Consider the following 26,624-nt stretch of genomic DNA (forward strand, 5'->3'; position numbering starts at 1 on the left):
GCAAAGCTCTAATGCCAGGGTCTTGTGTCTACAAGTAGCAGACTAATTGATCAACTAAAAAGCCAACCTGCTCTGCTAACTAGGTGCAGGCACTCCCATCATGCTACTGTACATCCACACAAGAATTGCAGGTAGATACACAGAATTTGCAGGGCAGAAGGAGGCCATTCAGCCCATCGAGTCTGCACCGGCCCTTAGAAAGAGCACCCTACATAAGCCCACACCTCCACCCTATCCCAGTAACCTAGTAACCCAGCCTAACCTTTTTGGGCACCAAGGACAATTTAACATGGCCAATCCACCTAACGTGCACATCTTTGGACTGTGGGAGGAAACCGGAGCATCCGGAGGAAACCGACACAGATACAGGGAGAAAGTGCAAACTCCGCACAGACAGTGACCCAAACCGGGAATCAAACCTGGGACCCTGGAGCTGTGAAGTAACTGTGCTAACCATTGTGTTACCGTGCCCCCCCCCCCCCCCATCCCCCACTAAAGGGGACATTCTGATTATCTTGTGACTGCATTCTTCCCTCACGATTTGAGAGTGGGAGTTGAGAGTGGGAGGAACAATCTGTGTGGCCCCTCCTTCACTCAATTTTGTTCATGGCTCTAAAGAAGAACCTGCACAAGATGTTTTTCTTCGCTGGCTTCATGCACATGTTTGGTGAATAGGGTTTATTTCCCATAAAATGTCTTGGACATGAATCTGTGGAGAAAAGGGGAAAATATTGTTAACTAAATATTTTCAATTAAGTGAATTTTGATTATCCATGTAAAAAAATGAGAAAATCTCTATTTCAACGACAGCAAATTACTCGGCACAGAATTGTATGCAAGATTTACACGATCTTACTAATGAATTGCAAATTGTAGAGGAAGAATTTATAAATAGTGTCATGGGTATATTAAAGAAGATACACTTACCAGAAATACTTGGGGTCAGAGTAGATGTTAGCTACCGTGTGTATAGATCAAACCTCGGTTGTCTTTTCTCCGGCTACACGGCTGTGTATAGCACTTATTAGGATATCAAATGCATTTTCCAGTCCTCTGCATTTGAAAAAATGATTTTCACTACAATTACAGACTTCTCGTCGCCCTCTGCCATTAGCATCAATTTTCTGGCAAGAAATGTACCTTTTCATTAAAATATACTCACCTCAACATAATTCATAAACCAATAAACCAAAAATAAGGACCCAAGTGGCCATGGATCCTATAGTCACACATTTCTCTCCTTTGTTGCCTGGGTGCACTACATATGCCAGCTGACACTTCTGCTGCTTAGGCAATAGATTTTAAGTTTTGAGTACTGTACAGGGTAATTGTCAAGTGATAGTTTAAATGACAACACAGAACAAGTTAGTGTCCTGGGTCAAATTACACTTCGTTAAATATGTAGTAACAAAATGCATTACGATTCACAGTCAGAGAAGTGAATCGCTTTTCCCCTTCAATTGCACCATGACGGTGTACTTTTCCCCTTCAATTGCACCATGAAGGTATACTTTTCCCCTTCAATTGCACCATGAAGGTATACTTTTCCCCTTCAATTGCACCATGAAGGTATACTTTTCCCTTTCAATTGCACCATGAAGGTATACTTTTCCCCTTCAATTGCACCATGACGGTGTACTTTTCCCTTTCAATTGCACTGTGAAGGTCTGCACTCATGTGAAAATCAATGTCATGAGTTAGTGAACCTCTAATACTTCACAAATGGTCAATTTGCATTTGGAGCCAAAAACAAATCAGATTTGGGTGATGGGGAGCAGAAAGAAGAAAAAGGGTAGAGAATGCACAGGAGTGAGCAACAGAATCAGAGTTAGATAGGCGACAAAGACTAGAGGTTACAGCCAAACCTAATCCTGTGTACACACCCACAAAACACCCATCAATCCTACACTTTCTGCTGTTTATTTTTATCCCTTCCTAGCCATGGGAGCAGTGTTTCTGCTGCTCTTCCAACAGAGATTAACTGATAGGATCTCGCAAATCTCCATGTCTGGGTATGAGCACTTCTCCACTGAACGACAACCACAGAAACAGGGTTTCTGGTAATAACACACAGATAGGAACAGAAAATGCTGGGAATGCTCAAATGACTATAAACATTAAGCTGCTTTCTTTCTCCACAGATGCTGCCAGACCCGCTGAGAATTTCCAGCATTTTTAGTTTTTATTTCCGATTACTAGCATCTGCAGTATCACATGTTGTTAACTTTTTCATTTTTATATAAACGCAAGTATTTTTTTGCTAAACTGTTACTTGGTACTACAGAATGTCAACACAGTACCTTATATTCAACTCTTGGTTCCCCATGACCGCTAGGCTTTCCACCTTTTAAAACATGAAGCCGTCTGCTCAGTTGCTGCACAAGATGTTCCCTATTTTTAATTTCTGTAAATTGAAATACCCGCTTGCTTTTAACGCCAACAATAATTGGATTGGGGAGGAGACTAGTGTCCTCCATCTTCTCCACAGTAACCACCTGTCAATGTAAAACAAACAATATTTATTGAAGAATTGTGTTGTCAAGGACTGCTTGTGGCGAATCTGCCACAAAGAAATCCCAAAGGAATCAACAAATCAATATTTAATTCCAACATTCTCCAACTGCTTCAAATATTCTTGTGTGTGCTTCAACCAAACACACCCTCTTTCACCAGTAAACTAGAGGGTGTGGTGGTGGAGGAAGCAAAGCAACAATTTTGGCACACATTGCAACTCGGTCATGAAGCAACTTCAAACGAGGTCAGAAGGAAATCATTTTTTTTGGTTTCTTAATAATAGAGCAACAAGTGTTCTTCAAACAAGGTCAGATGGGAATAATGTTTTTTTTGTTTATTAATGCACAGACCTGAAGTGGGGCACATTCCCTGGATAGCTGTGTAAATAACAAATTAAAAATAAAACCAACTTGTAACTGATACTAGCCAATATCAGTACCAGGCAGGGGGAACTCCAAAACAGGTTTTCTGGACTACAAAGCAAAGCAGGAACTCTTTGCCAGTACCGGGTCATTTGCAGAGGGTCCATTTCAGTGGGCCACAACAGCCATTCTCGCACAGCAAAGTGGAAGTCTTAAGATCTTTACAGAACGAGAGAAAACAAAAGATTCCTTTTCCAAATAACTTTTTTTGACAAGGAAGATAAAAGCAGTTTTCTATATTGATAAATTATTCAGGAATCTTAAAACATGTTTACTTAAATAATATTTTTTAGATAAAAGGTACAAATGTTTTCTGGACTATGCAGCTTTAAAAAATTCAACCCAGAGCTGACCAAAGCAAAACATTTAGGGTCTCAGTGCTAGGGTCCAGTACCTCTTGGAGTGGAATAATTACATAGCAGCTACATTCCTTCTTGCTGGCAAAGCAGATGTAATTTTCTGAGATATACAACTTCCCTGCAGTTTGGCATTGGTCATATGGCGTCCACAGGAAACAGTCCACTATCACAGTCAGCTTCTCTGCGTGTGGGAGCCTAAAACAAGCCCGGAAATACTCATTCCGCATCCTAGCTTCAAGATCCCTATAGTAAAATGAACAGAAAGCACAGTTACACATCATAACTGGAAAGCTCTGCGTGTTGGGATGCATAAAGTAGTTATGTACATAATATTATGTACAACCTCCGACCACTAGGTGGCAGTGTTAATCCACCACGTGACTCTGGTTCTGGGAGTTGGGAGTAGTTTGTGTTAGGAGACAGACTTATTTTGTAGTAGCTCTACAACAGTTAATTAGTGTTGGTAGTTCATTATTTTATTTATCTTAGTTATCTTAATTACAGTTAATCACATGGGTGACTGTGTGGAGTTTGCACTGTGTCCCCATGTTTGCATGGGTTTACTCCGGGTGCACCAGCTTCGTCCCACAGTGCAAAGATATGCAGGTTAGGTGGATTGACCATGCTAAATTGCCCCATAGGTGTCCAAACGTTAGATCGGATTACAGGGATAGGGCAGGAGAGTGGGCCTAGGTGGGGTGCTCTCGAGGGTTGGTGCAGACTCGATGGGCCAAATGGCCTCCTTCTGCACTGGAGGGATTCTATGACTTGCTCAGCAAGGGGCACAATATAGCGATCAAGAGGAGACCCTAGTTGAAATGTCTCGTTTCCCCAGAAATGCTGTGTCCATTCTACCCAATCACACCACACCCACCCTCATGCCCTAGCTCACAGCAGCTAACAGATCTAGGGAAAATAGGAGGGCAGGTCGAAAGATTAGTCTTGGGAACTTCCCGCTCTACGTGCTTCCAAAAAACAGCAGAAAGATTTCCACAGCTCAGAAGAAGTTAACCAAGGCTTTTAATGATAACTGAAATAGTTTTGTAAGTTATGCAGAGCCAAGTGCATTAATAATGTAAATTAGGGACACTAAAAGGATTTCAGTTAAGTGTTCTTGTTTTCCTGATGGTCATTGCTATGTACTGTAAAACTAAATATTCTGGTATCTCCTGAAGAATTATTCCTTTCAATTGCCTCATCTGGAATTATGCCCAGGGTCTCCCCACAATTCACAGCTCACCTCTTCCTGAATGTTGAGAACAAAATCACCCCCAACTTTCTGAATATTGACACTCATGGTTGAGGATAAACAACCCCCCCAGCCAACTGTGCTCAATGATGGTGGTCAACGTGCAAAATGGAGCAGGGGGTGGGGCCCTACACTCTTAGAAGTGATTAAGCAAATAATTGGCATTTTTAAAATCAAATGATCTGTTGGGCTGCTAGTGGTCACATCCTTGGAACGTAGGTCTCCTTTCAGGACAGTACCAGTCATTCCGTTGGGTAGCCTATGTCAATTATCATTCTCAGCTTTTGAGCAATGGAGAGCAGCAGGAGCTCTTCATCCATGGGATAGATCCATACAAGCATTCAACTCTGGGGATAAAGCAGTTTCCTTGCTGCTATGGATGTTGATTAGAGAGACCACACTTTACAAAAACCATTTTACTCACCCATTGCCACCTCACCTTGGCATACGTGTCCTGCCACTGAAGCTGTAAACAGCCTTGATACATTGGATGATGACCCCCCAGTCTGCAATTTGCAAGACGCAGCTTGCATCATTTACAAGTTATTTGTGGCTGCCAACCATTTGTACAGGTTTAATTCTATATCCCAACTTGCACTATAACAAGTATTAGCAGATGGACAATGAGAGGCAAGGTGTCACAGACCACTTTCAACCAACTTGCACATCATTAAGATCAAAAGGTTGGGAATAACAAAGTCATATAGCTGTATAATTAAATAACATTTAAACTCTGTATGGCCAATTTTATACCAGGTGAAGCTCAAATACTAGATTAATTCAGTATTTAAGAATATCCCATAAGACATAGGAGCAGAATTAGGCTACTCGGCCAATCGAGCCTGCTCCGCCATTCAATCATGGTAAATATTGTTTCATCCCCATTTTCCTGCTTTCTCCCCATAACCCCTGGTCCCCTTATTAAATCAAGAACCTATCTATTTCAGTCTTAATAACACTCAAGTGATTTGGCCTCTACAGCAAAGAGTTCCACAGATTCATCACCCTCTGGCTGACCCACATCATCTAGGTTTTACAGGATTGTTACATTAGATTGAGATTGTGCCCTCTGATTCTAGTTTTTCCTACAAGTGGAAACATCCTCCCTACGTCCACTCTACCAGGCCTCATAGTATCCCATCAGTTTCAATAAGATTCCCCCCTCATCCTTCTAAATTCCAATGGGTACATACCCAGAATCCTCAACCATTCCTCATATGACAAGCTCTTCATTCCAAGGATCATTCTTGTGTACCTCCTCGGGATCCTTTCCAAGGCCAGCAGATCCTTCCTTAGATACGGGGCCCAAAACTGCTCAAAATACTCCAAATGGGGTCTGACCAGAGCCTTATACAGTCACAGAAGTACATCCCTAGTCTTGTATTCTAGCCCTCTTGACATGAATGCTAAAATTGGGGCAGCACTGCTGCCTCATGGCACCGAGGTCCCAGATTCGATCCCGGCCCTGGGTCACTGTCCGTGTGGAGTTTGCACATTCTCCCCGTGTTAGCGTGGGTTTCACCCCCACAAGCCAAAGATGTGCAGGTTAGGTGGATTGGCCACGCTAAATTGTCCCTTAATTAGAAAGAAATTAATTGGGTACTCAAATTTTTTTTTTTTAATAAATGCTAACATTGCATTTGCCTTCCTAACTGCCGAATGAACCTACATGTCAACCTTAAGAGAATCTTGAAAAAGACTCATGACTGTCTCACTTGCACAGCAAGAGACACTATACTGGAAATAAAGATTTTGTCTCAATGTGTGCAAATATGTAAAAATGATTCAAATAGAAGTTTAAAAATAAGAGACAAGGGGGGCACAGAAAATGGTTATACCTTAAGCAATTGAAACAAAATAGTGTTAAGACGATTTAGTAAAAAAATGTGCTCGGTTTTCCAACGCTAGCTAGAATTTTCTTACTTCTTTGTGATTTGAGTAGGATTTTGCAGAGATGGGTCCAATTCAAATGCCTCGTTGTCCAGCAACCTTCGAACAGTCACATCTGCCAACAGTTCCATAAGCCTGAATGTTTCATCGATGTTAAGGAACATGGAGAAGTCACGTTCTTTGCTTTGCGTGGTCACTCTAATTATTTCTGTGATAAGAGTATTCGATGTTCTTTCTAGTTTTTTCACATCAGCCCAGGGGATAATGAGTTTCACTAAAATAAGAAAATAGAAAATTCAGCAATGCAGGCTACAAGGTACCTTTAAAGCAAAAAAGAATAAAAAGGTGTCACAGTACCTGCTATCTACTATGGTAGATTAAAAATGACTGATGCTTTTTGCAGATTTTTGCCCAACAATACTTCATTACTTGAAGTCTCAACGTTTGCCTTATGATTAAAAAAATGAAGAATACATCCCATGTTTTTAAATGAGCACTAGAATCTGCAGTACACTTTCCTCTTATATCATGAAGGAAGGCTAATACAGTTCATCTACCTGATATCAATATGGAGTTTAAAAGCTTCACTGCATAATAAAACCACGGGCACAAACGTCTATCCAATCACCGTGCTTTTGCTGCAGCGCTCTCCTAATCAGTCTTCTAGATATCGCTTGCCATAAATTTTAGCGCACGTAAAAACATAATATCACCAGTCTTCATTGACCTATATTGATCACAGAAACTTGTAACATGGAGGAGGGTGACCATTTGGCCCATTGTACCCATGCTCGCTCTTAAAATTTCATCCCATAACCCTGTAACCCTACACATCCCTCATTCGCAAGTATCTGCCAAACTTACTTAGAATTCAGAGCGGTGCTTGCAAACATTTGTGGGCCAAAAGCTTGAAGTTAGAATTCTAATCCTTATTAAATCCTTCCACGTACTCTCCCCTTTATAGATATGTAATCTGCTCCAGGATTAAACCATCCCAAGATAGAACCACTCCCATTTCTCTGACTGCAGCCTCTTGTGCATCTGCTCAAACTTTCAACTCCTCACAAGCCAACACGCCTTCAGTCACCCAAGTTCCATTCTTGAAATCACTTCCCCCAAACCCTTCCTCCAAAAAGATCTCCCTACTACTTAAGAAACACCTTTAGACTGAAGTTTTGGCTGCCACTTCCTTTGGCCATCAAGAGGGAGTGCTACACCAGTGTGTCAGCCTATATTATGTGTCATAGAATCATAGAATTTACAGTGCAGAAGGAGGCCATTCGGCCCATCGAGTCTGCACCGGCTCTTGGAAAGAGCACCCTACCCAAGGTCCACACCGCCACCCTATCCCCATAACCCAGTAACCCCACCCTACACTAAGGGCAATTTTGGACACTATGGGCAATTTAGCATGGCCAATCCACCTAACCCGCACATCTTTGGACTGTGGGAGGAAACCGGAGCACCCGGAGGAAACCCACGCACACACGGGGAGGATGTGCAGACTCCGCACAGACAGTGACCCAAGCCGGAATCGAACCTGGGACCCTGGAGCTGTGAAGCATTTGTGCTATCCACAATGCTACCGTGCTGTCAAGTCTGCAGTGGGAATGTAACCTGTAGCAGTCCAGCTCTCAAGCACCAGGGCTATTAACTGAAGCAAAATGGCACTCAAACAGGACTGCAACATGGTTTGTCAGAAGCTTATTGATTGGAAAAGGCACTAATCCACACAAAAACAAAATCCAACATCTTGCCACTTGGTTACCCTATCTGTCCACTGTATGCATTTTGTAATGACAAGCTGTAAACAAAAGATTTGTGTCATTGTATAGAAAGAGGGATATAGAAAAGAACACTTCAAGGCTTTGTAAAAAGGGGTTAACGCAATCAATAAAAGAGAAACCTCAATTTACTCCAAAATCTAACTTTCTAACAAGAAAAAAAAATCTTACCACCCAATAGGGAACGCAAAATGTCAAAAATCTCCCAGAGAATGTAAAATGTACAAGTGGCTGAGTGAGTAAATACCTTCCACTCTTTCAGGAACAGATTCATAGTCCTAATGATAAATGGGTACAGAACAGCGATTCCAATGCTATAAACCTATGAGCAGGATTCTCCAGCCGCGCCTGCCCGGCGACCAGAGAATCCCGCCCGATGGCAATGGGCCTTCCCACTGTCCACATCCCACCTGTGGCGATCTTGCAGCGGGCAGGGTGGAAGCAGACACCATGGGTAGAATTCTTCATCCCGCTGGCAGCAGTATTTTCTATCCTGCCAGCCGGCCAATGGGATTTCCTATTGTGGGCAGCCCCACGGCGTCAGGAAATCCCCAGCTGTGGGTTCGCTGCCGGCGTAATGGAGAAACCTGACAGCGGAGAATCCAGCTTCATATCTGAGAATCTTTCCGATATTTGAGAAAGAGCGAAAAAGAGAGAGGGATGGGGAGTGATAGAGTAGCAAGCATGTAGGAAGAAAATATCCCCTACACACCAATTTGCAGTGAATATTTCAGGATTATATCCATCTATGGAATCTTGCATAGCTTTAACCAGTGTGAAATTAAAAGGATATTCCAGCCAATGTTTGTACAATACTAGGAAATTAAATACAAAGTAAGAAGAGGAAATGTCCATTTTTCTCTCCCCCCCCCTATATACAAAGCATAGAATTCAAGTTGTCAAACATGTTTACAGCGGAGTTAAACACGTTCCCACAAACTGGAATACAAATTGTCCTGGCTCCCGACCAGTATTCCAGAATCCTGTTACAAACAGTAGTGTGTCAATGTCTGTCTCTCCTCACAGTCTGTTATTCCAAGTTATTTCCTGTAATGGGTATTAAATAAGTATCACACAGTGTAAATATCTCCCGATATGAAGGAGAGCAGTTGGAGCGAATGCACACACCAGGTTAAAACTTCTCACATACAGAAATTCAACTGTAGCTCACAAATAAGTTTCTTCACCATCTGTTGAAAGGAATAATAATAATAATAATAGCTTATTGTCACAAGTAGGCTTCAATGAAGTTACTGTGAAAAGCCCCTAGTCGCCACATTCTGGCGCCTGTTCGGGGAGGCCGGTACAGGAATTGAACCCATGCTGCTGGCCTTGTTCTGCATTACAAGCCAGTTGTTTAGCCCGCTGTGCTAAACCAGCCCCAGAACAATGATTGGATCAAATGAGGTGTCAAGGTGGGTGAGTGGAGTAATGAGAAAGGACAAAAAAAAAGTCATGAACCAGGACATCGCAGGGGTCAGTGAAGATTGTGGGAGCATCTCAGAAAGTAACTGAGGAGAGACTGAAATAGTATGTATAGTCATCTGTCAGAGAGAAAGGAAATGTGGTGAGGCGAATAAGGAAGATGGGACTTCCAGAGATGCAGAAGGGGAGGAAGGCCCAAGATCAGATGGAAAGATGCGGTGGTGAGAAACAAACTCAACGTAGTGAGATTGGAAGAAGAATGGGTGACTGATCAACCAACACTGCGCAGCACTAAATATAAATGAGAGAAGCTGAAAGAATCATAGAATACCTCCTACAGTGCAGGAAGTCATTTGGCCCATCGAGTCTCTGAACGAGCACCCTACCCAGGCCCACTCCCCTGCCCCATCCCTGTAACCCCACCTGAGCTGTGGACACCAAGGGACAATTTAGCATGGCCAATCCATCAAATCTGCACATTTTTGTACTGTGGGAAGAAACCAGAGCACCTGGAGGAAACCCACGCAGACACGGGGAGAAAGTGCAAACTTCACACAGACCGCCACCCAAGGCACTAATTCAACCTGGGTCTCTGGTGCTGTGAGGCAGCAGTGCTAACCACTGTGCAACGAAATAGAGAGTATGTTTCCACTTATAGAATAAAAAAGTTTGTGGTCACAAATACAAGAGTTATTAATACATCCAATAAGAGACAAGCATGGTCAGGACGAAGAACTTGGATGTGATTATGGCATACAGTTTAAGAATCTTTCTTTTTTTTTTAAATATAAATTTAGAGTACCCAATTCATTTTTTCCAATTAAGGGGCAATTTAGCATAGCCAATCCACCTAGCTTGCACATTTTTGGGTTGTGGGGGCAAAACCCACGCAAACAAGGGGAGAACGTGCAAACTCCACACGGACAGTGACCCAGAGCCGGGATCGAACCTGGAACCTGCTAACCCACTGCGCCACCGTGCTGCCCATTTAAGAATCCTTCTAAAATAAACTATCCCAGTTCATGGGAGGAAAAAGGAGTAGAAAGATATGCTGGTGTGAAGCATAAACTGCACAGGCCAGCTGGGCCAAGTGACCTGTTCCTGTGTAACTACTCTATGAAAGTAAACTTTTTTCCAATTTCCCTTTCTGAAAATATCCAGCCCCAACTTCTGCTCCAGTAAATTAAATATATCTAATTTATGTGGAAGGAAAGATATTTACTTGGGTGAAACAGAATCTGAGAACAATAACTTCTCCTTTAACTGGGTCACAAGAAATAAAATGTCATTAAAATTTTCCCAATTAGATTAAACATCATGTGGCCAGCACAAGATTGACATTTGGCAACACTGTTGCTAAATAATCTCCTTCTAAAAGGGGAAGTTTTCTGGCTGCCATTTCACCATGCTCACCATAATGTTACTTTTCATGATTTATAATTGTACCAAGATCTCAGATGCACTTAATTTTGAATATTATGACTTAAAAAGTTCAGGATATTGGAGATGTAATGACATTACTTTAGAATTCAGGCACCAGGCAACTGGAGCAATCATTACCCAACCTTCCTGGCCCTCAAAATAAAACTAAAATCAGCAGTTCATTTTTTCTACCGATATGTTCAACTAAGGAAACTGCTCAAATCAGGGGCGTCATTCTCCGCTGGCGGGAGTCTCCGTTTTGCCGGCGCCCGGGGGTTTCCCAATGGCATGGGGCTGCCCCAAAATGGGAAACCCCATTGACCGGCCGGTGTAATGGAGCATCCCGCCGGCAGGTCGGGGCAGAAATGTGGCGAGGTGGGATGGAGAATTTCGCTCAAGGTTCCTCATAATCTCACTCTCCATTACATTAATGCACACACACACACAAGAAAACCGCTTTGAGGTATATCACAGGGCAAGTGTGCAGTACTTGCTCCCTCATCCAATGTGGGTCAAGGTACAAATCTAGACACATGGCCTGAGAATCGGCGGGGGGACACACGAGAATCGCGCCACGCCGCTCCGACACTGGCCCACCGATTCTCCAGCGCCGATTCTCAGGCACCTGCGGGTATCGCGCCGCGCTGGTCGGGGCCGTCAAAAGCGATTTGCCACGCCTCGATGGACTGAGTGCCCGCCGAGTTCGGCTGAGTCCCGCTGGCGTGGGTTACGTATGGCCCCACACGGCGGGACCTCAGTTCTGGCTGCAGGGAGCGTCTTGGTGGGGGGTAGGGGGGCCTCCACTGTGGCCTGGCCTACGATCAGGGCGGCTAGTTCCATGGGGGGGGGGGGGGGGGCTATGTTCCTCCGCGCCGGGCCCCTGTACGGCTCCGCCATATTGCCCGGGGGCCGGGGTGGAGAAGGGAACCCACGCGCTAGAGCAGACTCGAATCGGCAGTGGCGCGCGTGCGTGGAACCGTGCTGGGCATGGGGTGCCGGCTTTCGAGCGGCAGGGCAGTAGACACTACTCCGGCGCCATACTAGCCCCCTAGGAAGGGGTGGATATCTGGACCTGGAGGCACATTGACGCCGGAGTGGCTCGCGCTGCTTTTGACGCCGGCGTCAGAACTTGGCCACGGGATCGGAAAATCCTGGCCACGATATTTGCTGACTGCTAATGTCATCTCGGTTTTTGAGGTAGATAAATGAATGTGGAAATAATAATTTAAGCTTGCTACCAATGTAACTTTACAAATTGATGTATCAGAAGTCAAAATACTAGGGGTGGTGCAGTGGTTAGCACTGCTGGCTCACGGTGCCAGGACCCAGGTTTGAGCACATCCGTGTGGAGTGTGCAGTTTCTCCTGTATCTGCGTGGGTATCACTCCCACAACCCAAAGATGTGCAGGGTAGGTGGATTGGCCAGACTAAATTGCCCCTTATTGAAAAAAATGATTGGGCACTCTAAAAAATTTTAAAAGTCAAAATACTAAACATGAAACATTTCTAGAATTGTAAAAATAGCTTTTCTACAATTGACTTATTTAGTTTACATCATTCCTCCATTCTCACCTTCCTTGCCCAATAGGAAAGAATAGAAGCAGAGATGGTTGATGCTAAGGTAAATCCAGCCTTGACGGGGAACCCGCCCCTTCCAGCAACAGCATGAATAATAAGTCACCAATTTTTCCAAGTCTGGGAAATTAAATCTGGTCTCAAACTTTACTAGAGCCTCCCGAAACTTCTCAGGATCTTCTTCCTGTTCTGCCAATTTGCTCCTGGTTTCTTCAGCTATGAGCCCCTGATTAAAACAGATTTAAAAACTTGAAAAAAAGATATGGGTAAATTCACAAAGGAAAAAAAAGGTTACATTTTCCACTTTGTTCCCATTTTGGCACTCGTACTTTTAGTACTGAACAATGTATTTTTCTGATTTAACGAAATGAAGCTATATTTTTAAAATGCTTTTAGAGGCTTTAACAAAGTGAAGCTATACTTAGAAACAAATTACATTCTCAAGCATTGGTCATTTTGATCAGGTAGCCACATAAACAATACATACTATTGATGAGTATAACATATGCTTACATCACTGTCCCAGGACTTCACAAATGCTTAATTTAGCAAAAGCTATGGAATACAAATAAGGCTTTTGTTGGTGAATTGTGATTTGTAAAAATTTGAATCAATTATAATTATTCGATCTAAATCAGGACATCAACGGGTCCGCTAAGGGTGCAATTGAATAAACGTGCTAAGAACTCAGTGGATACAACAGCACCAGATTTGACAAAGTGACGTCTTCAAGAATCATAGAATTCCTACAGCGCAGAAGGAGGCCATTTGGCCCATCGAGTCAGCACCAACCCTCCGAAAGAGCACCCCACCTAGGCCCACTCCCCACCCTATCCCTGTAACCCCACCTACACTTTGGACACCAAGGGGCAATTTTAGCATTGACAATCCACCTAACCTGCACATCTTTGGACTGTGAGAGGAAACCAGAGCACCCGGAGGAACCCCACACAGACATGGGGAGAAAGTGCAAACTCCACCCAACGCCGGAATTGAACCCGGTGCTGTGAGGCAGCAGTGCTAACCACTGGGCCACCATGCCGCCCATTTGTTAAAGTTTCTATTCATACTCATTAGTACAAGCCCCCAAATCTTCATGAAAGTAATTAGCTCAATGAAGCAATGGAATTGATTCATGACTGGGAAAGAGCATCACAAAGAGGGTGAATCGATCTTTGAATCGACTTTAAAAGATTGTGGGTTTTCAAACATAAAGCAGTTGTAGGTGTAACTTTAGCACTATTAAATTTGCTTCCACCCAGGATTATGCTGTTACAGAGTGGAACTTGAAGCCCTTGCTGTTTTAGTTGCAAGTCTTGATCAAAAGCAGCAAAAAAGAAGTTTATTTCTGAACTACACAGACAGCAACTTGGCAATCTGTTCTAACTTTCTCGGTGTTCAATCACAAATTAAGATGACTGATTCACTTGTGACAGTGGAAATACATTGCGAATATGAACCTTCACTTGCCAGCAGGCGCAGATTCAAGACGGCCATTAGTTCCTTCCAAAAAGGCAATGTGTAGAATAAAATGTTGTGCATTTGCAGCATCCTGCTTTGCCCCCAACAGTTTCCAATTAACCGTAGCATTCTTACAGCGCAGGGCGACATGGTGACGCAGTGGTCAGCACTGCTGCCTCATGACGCCGAGGACCCAGGTTCGATGCCAGCCCACTGTCTGTGGAGATTGCACCTTTTCCCAGTGTCTGCATGGGTCTCACCCCACAACCCCAAAGATGTGAAGGGCAGGTGGATTGGCTATGCTAAAATTGTCTCTTACCTTAATTAGAAAAATAAAAAATCCTTTTAGCACAGGAGGTGGCCATTTGGTCCATCAAGTCTGCACTGACCCTCTGAAAGAGCACCCTACCTAGGCCCACTTTCCCCTCCCCCCCGCAAATCTGCATCGCCCCATAAACCTTAGTTACACATCCATGTGATGTGTAGATTGTGGGTCTATCACAGCAGAAGATCCAACACTGTTTTATGCAACTAGATGAACTGCTGTACATATTCAGCTGTGGGTCGACACTATATTGATCTGACTAATGACCTTGTAGTAGCCTGACCAGACTTACTAGCTACCGCATGGTGTTTGTGCCTGTTAGCTCGTGGACTCTGACTGTCTCAGTAGCTGCGTCCCGAGAGAGCGGGAAACCTAGTGCCCTCTGGCTTTAGTGTTAGTGTCCTGTCTGGTGATTAGCTGTGCTGTATGCTTACTGGTCATCCTGTGTGTCAATCACTGACTGTCTGCCTCTCATTATATACATGAGTGGATATTATGACATCACCCCCCTTTTTTTTTTTGAGTTAAATAAATACTGAGGTGTGTGTCCTGACTGTATACAAACAGTGATTGAATAAACGTATATACATGGGAAGGTGTCGATAGTGCAGATACATGGCAAACGAAGCAATATTTACAAGAGTTAAGTCGATGGATTCAGTCACAAAAATTTACAAAAGTTAAGTCTACAGATTCAGTCTTTGTGGTGGGCGCCGAATTCTTGTCAATCGCCGCAGAGGTGGATCAGGAGCCGCCTGCACATGGAGAGGTGGGATTCGCTGCCATTGCGGTGGTCGCGTGGGCCGGCAGGATCGCTGGCAGATCGGTGGCCTCGTGGGTACGTCCGGAGGAAGCATGATAGCCAGCGGAGGACTGCGGTCAGGTGGTGGGCGTGGAACTCTTCGCAATGCCCGCCTGTTGCGACGTAGCAGGGAGCCATCAGCCATGCGAACAATGAAAGACCTCGGGGCAACTTGTTTGACAACAACAACTGTGGCTGACCAACCGCCCTCAGGCAACTGAACGCGAACATGATCGGCTGGAGCCAGCTCAGGTAAATCCGTGGCATGAGCATCATATGTGGCCTTCTGTTGGGCCTTGGACTGCTGCACCTTTTGCTGTACCGTGAGGTGGTCAAGGTCTGGAAAATGGACGGCTGGAAATGTGGTCCTCCGAGTGCGATTCATGAGCATCTGCGCTGGGGACAACCCAGTGGACAGTGGGGTTGCCCTGTATGCCAGCATTGCCAGGTTGAAGTCGGAGCCTGAGTCTGCAGCTTTGCACATGCAACCGCTTGACAATATGGACCCCTTTCTCAGCCTTCCCGTTTGATTCCAGGTAGTGGGGACTGGAGGTAACGTGACGGAAGTTGTAGGACTGTGCAAAATCAGACCATTCTTGGCTGTAAAAGCATGGACAGTTGTCGCTCATTACCGTGAACGGTATCCCGTGCCTGGCGAACGTTTCTTTGCAGGCTTTGGTGACCGCCTTCGACGTGAGGTCGGACAGTTTCACCACTTCTGGGTAACTGGAGAAGTAGTCGACCAGGAGTACGTAGTCACGCCCCTTGGCGTGAAAAAGGTCTACACCTGCTTTGGACCACGGAGAAGTCACGATCTCGTGCTGTTGCAGTGTTTCCTTGGGTTGAGCCGGTTGAAACTTCTGACAGGTGGGGCAGTTGAGGACCATGTTGGCAATATCCTTGTTAATGCCCAGCCAGTAAACCGCCTCCCGAGCTCTGCGAGGGCATTTCTCGACTCCAAGGTGACCCTCATGGAGTTGACCCAGCAGCACCATAGCCTGCATGCTTTGAGGAATAACGATCCTGTCGCGTTTCAGAAGGATTCCCTCCACAACCGTCAGCTCATCTTAAACATTAAAGGATTGGGGACATTGTCCCTTCTGCCAGCCATTCTGCCAGCCATGGGTAAGGTGCTGCATCACACACTGCAGTAAAGGATCCTTGGCCGTTTCCTCACGAATTTGGACCACCCGTTCGTCAGATGCTGGGAGGTTGGTGGCACAAAATTGCACTTGCGCTTCTATGTGGCAGATGAAGTCACCTTGTTCACACGGTGTGATGATGGACCAGGATAGGGCATCTGCAATGATCAGCTCTTTGCCTGGCGTGTAGACAAGTTCGAAGTCATAGCGGCGGAGTCGAAGAAGAATTTGCTGTAACCGAGGTGTCATGTCATTTAAATCTTTCTGGATTATGTGGACTAGAGGCCTGTGGTCCGTTTCCACCATGAATTTCGGCAGGCCTTAAATTTAGTCATGAAACTTGACTATTCCTGTCAGGAGACCCAGACACGCCTTTTCGATCTGGGTATACCGTTGCTCAGTGGGCATCATGGCCCTGGAGGCATATGCCACTGGAGCCCAGGACGAGGAGTCATCTCACTGGAGGAGAACCGCCCTAATGCCGTCCTGGCTTGCATTAGATGATATCTTGGTTTCTTTGGTTGGGTCGAAGAACGCTAGAACTGGGGCTGTGGTGAGCTTTGCCTTCAGTTCACGCCATTCCACTTCTTGTGGGCAGCCACTGGAATTCTGTTGACTTCTTGACGAGATGGCGGAGGGCAGTGGTGTGGGATGCCATATTGGGAATGAATTTCCTGAGAATGTTGACCATCCCGAGGAAGCGGAGGACCGCCTTCTTGTCCTCCGGGGTCTTCATGGCATTGATCACCAAGACCTTGTGTGTCTGACCGCACACCCTGCCGTGAGATGTGGTTATATCAGATTGACCAAATGAACACTTGGCCCTGTTGGGCTGGAGACCATGTTCATGAATTCGCTGGAAGACCTGCTTGAGGCAAGCGATGTGTTCCTGGGGCGTTGTGGACCAGATAATCACGACGTCCACGTATACTCGTACCCCTTCGATGCCCTCCATCATCTGCTCCATGATGCGATGAAACACTTCCGAGGCAGATATACTACCGAAAGGCATGTGGTTGTAACAGTAGCGGCCGAATGGGGTGTTGAACGTGCACAGCTTACGACTGGACGCGTCCAGCTGTATTTGCAAAAAACCCCAGGAGGCGTCTAACTTAGTGAAGAATTTGGCATGAGCCATCTCACTGGTTAACTCTTCACGCTTCGGGATCGGGTAGTGCTCCCGCATGATGTTGCGGTTTATATCCTTGGGATCAATGCAAATGCGGAGCTCCCCTGATGGCTTCTTTATGCAGACCATGGAGCTGACCCAGTCTGTTGGCTTTGAGATGATGCTCTGGTCGTGGAGGTCCTGTAGTTGCTTTTTCAGACGATCCTGGAGGGGTGCCGGCACCCACCGTGGTGCATGGATTACAGAGGTGGTGTTTGGCTTGAGTAGTATTTTGTACGGGAGCATGCCCACTCCATCGAATACAGTGTGGTACTGCGTGATAATGTTGTCAATGTCGGCTTGCAAATTTCCATCGGGCGAGGCCGTCGCCGGTGACGATGACATGGTATGGACTCGCTGAAACAGGTTCAGGAGCTTGCAGGCGCAAGCACCGAGCAGGGACGCCCTGTCAGGCCTGACTATTTCAAATCGTAACGTTGCCTTGATCGCCTTGTTGGATACCCCTAGTTGACACGAGCCACTGGCAGCTGTGGCATTGCCATTGTAATCAAGGAGCTGGCAGGCCGGTGGAAGAATGCTTGGTCGGGCCCGGATGGTGTCGAGGTCGGATTGTGAGATGAGGTTCACAGACGCGCTGGTGTCTGGCTTAAATCAGATGCGAGCCTTGTTAACTGTGAGGACAGCACACCACTCGTCGGCGGGATCCACACTGAGGGTCGAGAGGCGTTGCGCAGGTGTGGTTGAGGCCAGCTCATGTGTGGTTATGATGCCCACCCGATATGGAGACTTGAGGCAGTCAGCATCAGGGTCCGTTGGGCTGGCAGGATCAGAATCTGGCATGCCTTGTTGTATTGAGCGGATATTTCTGCGCCGCAGCTGTGATCGCTGGCTGCTGAGCGGTGGAGGGGATCTGCAGAGGGCTGCGTAGTGGCCAAGCTTGCCACACTGGAGACATCGGCATCCTCTTGCCGACATTGCCGCTTTAAGTGGGTGGAGCCACAATTCGGACACGTCATGACGCTGAATTCAGCGCGATCCGTGTGCCATCGCGCATGCGCAGTGCGGTCGGCCAACGTATGCACCTGCGCAGTCGGGATTTCGGTCACGTCGTCCACTTGATCGTGGCATGCATGCGCAGGGATCTGAGAAAAGCGCTTGAAACAGCCACTCCCCTCGATGCTCAGGCCCTGCATCTGTGCAATGGCCTGCACCCTTTCTGCCTCGTGGGAGGCCAGCTTTGCAGTTTCTGCCGCCCTTATGTGGGAGTAACGATTCTCGGCATGCTCATGGACAACGCACGTCTCGATAGCGACAGAGAGGGTCAACTGTTTGATTTTAAGGAGCTGCTGCCATAGGGAGTCGAGTGGACCCCGAAACCGATCTGATCCCGGATCATGGAATCAGCCATCGAGTCATAGTTACATGACTGCGCTAGGTTGCGGAGATGGGTCAAGAAAGACTGAAAAGGTTCATCCTTACCCTGAAGCCTCTGCTGGGAGATGTACCGTTCAAAGCTCTCATTCACCTCAATGTCGCAGTGGCTGTCGAACTTCAGCAGGACTGTTTTGAATTTCGTTTTGGCTTCGCCGTCGGCGAACGTAAGCGAATTGTAGATATGGATGGCGTGATCCCCCGCAGTGGAGAGAAATAGCGCGATCTTCCTGGCATCTGATGCTGCCTCGAGGTCAGAGGCCTCGATGTACAAGAGGAACTTTTGCTTGAAGATTTTCCAGTTGGCGCCGAGGTTGCCGGAGATGCGGAGGAGGCTGGATGTTTTCCATGTCGCTGGATGGCTGCTTGCTGGTCGATGCTGATTCACTCGAGGTAGGTACCTCAAGATCAATGTCACTCTGGTACCATGATGTGTTAGGCAGGTTGGTTCGATGTGGACTGCACTCGATGCAGGGAAGTTGGAAACAGACGTCTAACACAGGAGAGGATCCAACACTGTTTTATGCAACTAGATGAACTGCTGTACATATTCAGCTGTGGGTCGACACTATATTGATCTGACTAGTGACCTTGTAGTAGCCTGACCAGACTTACTAGCTACCGCATGGTGTTTGTGCCTGTTAGCTCGTGGACTCTGACTGTCTCAGTAGCTGCGTCCCGAGAGAGCGGGAAACCTAGTGCCCTCTGGCTTTAGTGTTAGTGTCCTGTCTGGTGATTAGCTGTGCTGTATGCTTACTGGTCATCCTGTGTGTCAATCACTGACTGTCTGCCTCTCATTATATACATGAGTGGATATTATGACATCACCCCCCTTTTTTTTTTTTTGAGTTAAATAAATACTGAGGTGTGTGTCCTGACTGTATACAAACAGTGATTGAATAAACGTATATACATGGGAAGGTGTCGATAGTGCAGATACATGGCAAACGAAGCAATATTTACAAGAGTTAAGTCGATGGATTCAGTCACAAAAATTTACAAAAGTTAAGTCTACAGATTCAGTCTGTGGTGGGCGACGAATTCTTGTCAATCGCCGCAGAGGTGGATCAGGAGCCGCCTGCACATGGAGAGGTGGGATTCGCTGCCATTGCGGTGGTCGCGTGGGCCGGCAGGATCGCTGGCAGATCGGTGGCCTCGTGGGTACGTCCGGAGGAAGCATGATAGCCAGCGGAGGACTGCGGTCAGGTGGTGGGCGTGGAACTCTTCGCAATGCCCGCCTGTTGCGACGTAGCAGGGAGCCATCAGCCATGCGAACAATGAAAGACCTCGGGGCAACTTGTTTGACAACAACAACTGTGGCTGACCAACCGCCCTCAGGCAACTGAACGCGAACATGATTGGCTGGAGCCAGCTCAGGTAAATCCGTGGCATGAGCATCATATGTACATATTCAGCTGTGGGTCGACACTATACTGATCTGACTAGTGACCTTGTAGTAGCCTGACCAGACTTACTAGCTACCGCATGGTGTTTGTGCCTGTTAGCTCGTGGACTCTGACTGTCTCAGTAGCTGGGTCCCAAGAGAGCGGGAAACCTAGTGCCCACTGGCTTTATAGTGGTAGTGTCCTGTCTGGTGATTGGCTGTGCTGTATGCTTACTGGTCAACCTATGTGTCAATCACTGCATGTCTGCATCTCATTATATACAGGAGTAGATATTATGACACCATGGACACTATGTGGCATGGCCAATCCACCCAACCTGTACATCTTTGGACTGTGGGAGGATATCAGAGCAGCTGGAGGAAACCCATGCAGACATGGGGAGAAAGTGCAGACTCCACAGAGACAGGCAGTCCCCTGGAATTGAAGCCAAGTCCCTGGCACTGTGAGGCAGCAGTACTAACTACTATGCTGCCCAACCAAGAGGCTAACGAAACAAGGCTGAACAATTTCAACACTAATTTCAAAGTCACAGTCACTCGTGATTTGAAGATCCCACCCACATGGTGTGGGATGGGGGGAGGAAAGAAAAACAGAGTGCTCCACTGCATCTCAAAATGAGATGAATGTGAAAATCCTAATTATCCAAAAGATATTCAATTGCTTGTCCATTAAATGCACTTTGCTTCTTCCAACTTGATACTAAATAAAATGCACCTTTCTTGATGCTGGGAAAATAAATGGACCTCCATATTCTTACACCAAATAGGGTATCCAATGTTGTTTGCTGCAACCCATTTACCTTTTGTAAGTTCATAGTGCCAAAAACTGTATTTGATATTATCTAGCACTTTGCAGTGTCCCAGAAGAGGTCAATGCTTTTATTTTAATGAGCTCAATTGTTCACAACAATCTTTTCCATATTGCACTTACCTTTACTTTGCCATGAACAAAGCTAATAACATCATCTTTATTATCAAATACTGTGAGGGTGTGTAGAAGGTTCTGTTCTAACCACTCCCAGTGTAGATGGATTTCCTCCACAGTGGCACCTTTAGAGGATGATTTGCAAAAAGAGACATGTTGACATTTTGGATACAGTGACATGTCTATGCCTAGACATTTACAACTGTTTATTTCCCCTCAGCACTTCAAGTCCAGCGGAATTTCAAAGTTACAACTAATGAAATGGATGTGAAAATAGCAATGCTAAAGAGTTGATTAAATCATAGAATCACAGAATCCCTACAGTACAGAAGGCGGCCATTCGGCCCATCAAGTCTGCACTGGCCCTCTGAAAAAGCACACTACCTAGGCCCACTCCCCTGCCCTATTCACACCTAGGGACAATTTAGCATAATCAATCTCCATAACCTGTACATCGTTGGACTGTGTGAGGAAACCGGAGCACACGGAGAAAACCCACGCAGTCACGGGAGAACATGCAAACTCCACAGTCACCCGAGGTTGGAATCGAACTCTGGTCCCTGGTGCTGAGGCAGCAGTGCTAACCACTGTGCCATCGTGCTGCCCAGTCTAAAGATCCTCGACATACCCCTAATGACACTGGATCTGCTTCCTTGGCAATGAGATTTGGATTTTCCTCACCAGGCAAAGATTCAACCAATTTATAAGAATATAATTTTTTTTTGGGACGAGTTATAGTAAGTCATCATAACTTTGCTCTTACAACTAAACAGCACTTTGCAACTTTAAGAGTTTTGACAAAAAGTACCAATTTACTTAGGTTCAATGAATATCAGAAATGCTTTCCAGCAAAATTGGCTGATTTTTACAGGTACACCATTTTCTATAATTACTCTAAAACATGGCACGGGGCTAAATGGAGGCTTCAGTGGAAGTACTTCCATAAAATGGGTGAGGTTGCAAAGAGGGTTGTGGCCTGTTTGAGTCAGAAAATGTACACTTAGGAAGGCAGCTGGAAAGACTCCGATATTAACAGACTTATTTATTATTTCTACATCAGAAATAATTTTCAATAAATAAACTTAAGCTCCATTTGAACCTTTAGCACTCAAAACTGCAGGACCACTCAAAAAAATTGTTTAGGTTTTAATCAACTGTTCAAGAGGTTAGTTTTAATTTCCTTATCCTCGATTTGCCTTTGAACACCTGGAACACGTTTTAGATATATTCTTTTACTCTACCCTGCTACTCACATTTTCCATTTATACACTATCAACTAATTTGCAAATTGGTCATCCATTTAGAGTAGAATGCCGTGCTAAAGGAAACAACGTCACTTCTCAGGCTAAGTGGAGAAAGCAGAAGTTCAAATGTCAAATCCAAAAATTTTAACCCAACATCATACAGGCGTAGCTGCTCAGATTAAGTACAAAACTAGTCAACTTCTATGTAACTCTACTAACTGTCCAGTGTTTATTAATGCAAACCAAGCTTCTTGCACATTTATAAGATCTTGAACTCTATATTCTATGGCATACTTTGAAATGTAATAATATGGTTTAGAAAAACTTGCAATAGGATACGTTTACACAGGTTTTACATACCACAAGCTATGGCCCAATACACCTGGGATCCTGGCATCTGATACAAAATTCGGAATGGGGCAACACGGGCATTCGAGTCCAGCACTGCATCTAAAGCTCCCACCAGCAGACCTGTAGAAAACAGGATGCAAAAATGTGACAAACAAGCTACGGCTGAACTACATCAAGTTTTTTTTTTAAAACCCATTTATGTTCTGCTTTTGGCAGCTAAGAAAACATGGTTAAAACTGGCCTCTGAATAATCTTGACCAACTCCTTTTTACTACTCAAAGAACCTTCGACAAAAATACTAGAATTGTCCACACTAAAGGCACATTTCTGGCACATGCTGCAAAGCAACAGCAGTCCAGCAATATAGAAAAGCAAATTACTGCAGATGCTGGAATCGGAAACAAAAACAGAAAATACCAAACAATCTCAGCAGGTCTGACAGCATCTGTGGAGAGAGAAGCGGGCTAATGTTTCGAGCCTGAATGACTTCTTGTCAAAGTTTTGACAAAGGTTAGCAGTCTGGCAATCAGGTACAGAAAATTTATTAAACTATGCTCCTACTGAGACAAACAAACATTGTGGTATCCGCAAGTTCGGTGATGCCACTATTTGTTAATATTTACATCAGCGTTTTTCCCCAATTTAAGTACGACGATTGCCTGGGCCACAATGACTGTGGTATACACCTTGATTCCACAATAACATTAAAACGTTCTATTTTCTTGCCATGTGTGATATGTGGAGAATAAAGGAAATAAAATACTTCTGTTTTGCAAACTGCTCACACGACAGCAAAGTCAGATGATATGATAAGAGCAGAAAACAGCTGGACAGATTGCACTGGAGTCTGCCCAACACCAACAACACAGCCCAGAATTAGCACTTGGTTGATGATCGCATGTTGGAAATCCAAGGCTTTGACGTTCTACGCAGTGAATGGGTCAAACTGTACATGTTTCGCACTGGAGTCTGTCCCGGCTGCAACATCTTTTCTTCGGTTGGGGACACTGTGACTCACCCTTGGATACTGTGGTGAAGTACAAACCATGGTCCATATAAATTGACAAGTGCCCCGACCTGTATTTCAGTGGCGGTCTCACTACGCTGCCCCAGGCTCATGAGGTGGCTGCAAACTGGCTGAAGAATTTCAAATTTGATATCCAGCTGTTCTTGTGAGTACAATAGTGGTAGTACTGGAATCTGCAATGATGGGTGTTGCAGTATGATTGGAAAGGTTCTGGTGTGCAAAAAATAAAAATAAAAAGCCTCTACAGTTTGTGCTATTTAGACATTACTTTTTACACTGAGGTGCTTGCTGTGAAAGATACTGAACCAGGTCTTCACCCATTTTCTTGGCATCGCCACAATCACCCTTCTCCATAGAATCCCTACAGTGCAGAAGGAGGTAATTAGGTCCATTGAGTCTTCACCAACCCTTTGAATAAGCTACCCATTTACATTCCCCCGTCCACCCCTGTAATCCCATAACCTAACCTACGCATCCCTGGACACGGAGGGGCAATTTAGCATGGTCAATCCATGTAACCCACACATCTTTGGACAGTTGGTGGAAACCGGAGCACCTGGAGGAAACCCACACAGACACGGGGGGAACACACAAGGTCCACACAGTGATCCAAGGCCGGAATTGAACCCAGCTCCCTGGTGCTGTGAGGCAGCAGTGCTAACCACTGTGCCACCGTGTTGCTCCATCTCCCAGTCAGTCACCCATTCCTCATCCAACCCTGCTGCATTGCTGGCCACCACACCTTTCCACCCAGTCTTAGGTCTTAGTTTGCATGTGGAGTTTAACGTTTGAGGACTATCAAGCCTCAGGAGAGCAGGGGGAAAATGCAGCTGCGATTGGAGGAGTTTCAAATGTGGGACAGAGGAATCTGATTGGAGAAGCAAGAGCATGAAGAAGTGGACAAGCAGCAAGGGCAAACTGGGAGGTGGAGCAGGGGTCCTCTGCAGGGAGAAAGCTGCTGCAAAACAAGGTTTCAGAATCCCCACAATAGACAGTTTCAGAAGACAAGAGCACTCATTCACAAGTCGAAGGTGTGGCATTGGGGAAAGAAACTACTGCAGTAGTTGATCAGCCTGTGAAGGGGGAAGGGGGGCAAACCCACATGAAAGTGATAGGACCCATGTTTTGAAAGTGCTCTCAGATCAACTTAATCCTGTTTCTATACCAATCACAAATGGGGACTTTGGTTGCCTTGCCTCTGCTCCACTGAGGTGTAAAGTCGCATAGCCCAGCTAACTGCAGGGTCCGAGATCAGATAACTCAGCCCAGACCGCCGACAGCATTGGGGCTTAGCTGCTCAGCCTTTGTAGTACAACCGGAATGCAAAAGCAACTGGCTTCACCCAAGAAGAGTAATAATTTCAAACTCTACACAGATGCACCCAAATCCAGACGATGCATTTAGGTTTGTCCATATATTGTTCCAGCTCTCACACAGTACTGCAACCAGAAAAAACAATTAATTTACTTGTTACTTCTTATGCCTGACAATCCAAAACTTTTAAGCTTCATCAAGTTGTCAAACTGTCAGACATTTGATGAAAAGGTTATGGACCTGAAATGTTAATTTGATTTCTCTGCACAGATGTTGCCTGATTGAACTATCCAGCATTTTTTTATTCAAGACATTTGTTTCTTCCGATTGGACCTTTGTTTGGTTTTAATGAAGGCGAGGGGTGGGGGGGTCACATAATTCCATTATTTCAATATATGGGGCATCTTTCTTCGCCATTGCAATAGTCAAGAACCTTGAACAATTAAACTTCAAAACACAAGACACAACAATTAACAACCTCCTCAACGGGAAACAGTGTTTTACTCGATATCTGATGAAGGAATATCAACATGAATACAAGCCATGAAGCACAATAAGGTGATTTGTGATTCCACGCTGGGACCTATATATGTTCCTGAAATCGATAACAAGAATTCCTCTGTAGAACGGACTGCATGTTAGTATTAGAGAGGGAGCAAAAACGATTTTGGGTATGGTTCCTGCGATGAGGCACCTCAAGTTACATGGAGGTCGGAAAAGCTGGGACTGTTCTGAGAGAAGAGAGAAGGGGCAATTTGATAGAGGTGGTGCTCAAAATGAAGGGTCTGGACAGAGTAAGAGAGATAAACTATTTCCATTGGTGGAGGGGCAGAGAACCAGAGGGCACCAATTTAAGGTGGTTGGCAAGAGAACCAATGACAACATGTCCCGAACACACAAAAGGCATTTCATCACAGTGTTGCGTTAGGTGTGCATGCAGGGCATTTAATTTGCAAGTATTCAATTAAAAAATAACCCAGGAGTCAAGCTTTATTCTTAAACAAGATAAAAAAAGTTAGGTTATTAAAAAACTGAATAAAAGTGAGTTGATTCACAAAAATACAGATAAAGATTAAAATGCAGATGGATTAAAAGCTGTGATGGCTTGTGAAGTCAAAGAGTTGGAGTTTCCCTTTGCAGACAAAGTTAACAGGTTGAGCCGATGCTGGGAGGGAACTACAAGTAGCAAACTTGGAAGATTGGCTGTTTTCTTCTCAGCAAACCAGGGATGATTTATTGGATGTGTTACTCTGGAACTCCCAGTGGCAGTTTCTTCAGTTTGTGCCAATTCCCTGCCTTCTCTCCATAGTCCTGTACGTTCTTCCCTCACCGTTGACAATCCAATTCCCTCTCGAGTGCCTCGGCTGAATCTCCCCCAGACACTACATCCCCCATTCTAACCACTCGCTGCATAAAAAAGGTTTTTCC

At 45.2% G+C, this 26,624-nt stretch overlaps 1 protein-coding gene across 4 annotated transcripts in view; it reads right to left on the minus strand.

Moving 5' to 3' along the window:
- Positions 1 to 26,624, minus strand: part of LOC140391760 (TBC1 domain family member 8-like) — a 165,998-nt gene that overhangs the window by 95,298 nt on the left and 44,076 nt on the right. For all 4 annotated transcript variants that reach the window (XR_011935165.1, XR_011935166.1, XM_072476603.1 and 1 more), the window contains exons 2-7: positions 22,865 to 22,975; positions 21,267 to 21,385; positions 12,638 to 12,866; positions 6,468 to 6,708; positions 3,331 to 3,538; positions 2,301 to 2,495 (exon numbers count right to left, since the gene is read on the minus strand). Coding sequence is in view for 2 of the 4 variants with exons in the window: in XM_072476603.1 (XP_072332704.1) it covers positions 2,301 to 2,495; positions 3,331 to 3,538; positions 6,468 to 6,708; positions 12,638 to 12,866; positions 21,267 to 21,385; positions 22,865 to 22,975 (1,103 nt within the window). In the remaining 2 variants the exon portion in view is untranslated. The remainder of the gene's footprint in view (positions 1 to 2,300; positions 2,496 to 3,330; positions 3,539 to 6,467; positions 6,709 to 12,637; positions 12,867 to 21,266; positions 21,386 to 22,864; positions 22,976 to 26,624) is intronic.

The sequence above is a fragment of the Scyliorhinus torazame genome, chromosome 15, assembly GCF_047496885.1.
Source record: "Scyliorhinus torazame isolate Kashiwa2021f chromosome 15, sScyTor2.1, whole genome shotgun sequence".
Classification (NCBI taxonomy): Eukaryota; Metazoa; Chordata; class Chondrichthyes; order Carcharhiniformes; family Scyliorhinidae; genus Scyliorhinus; species Scyliorhinus torazame.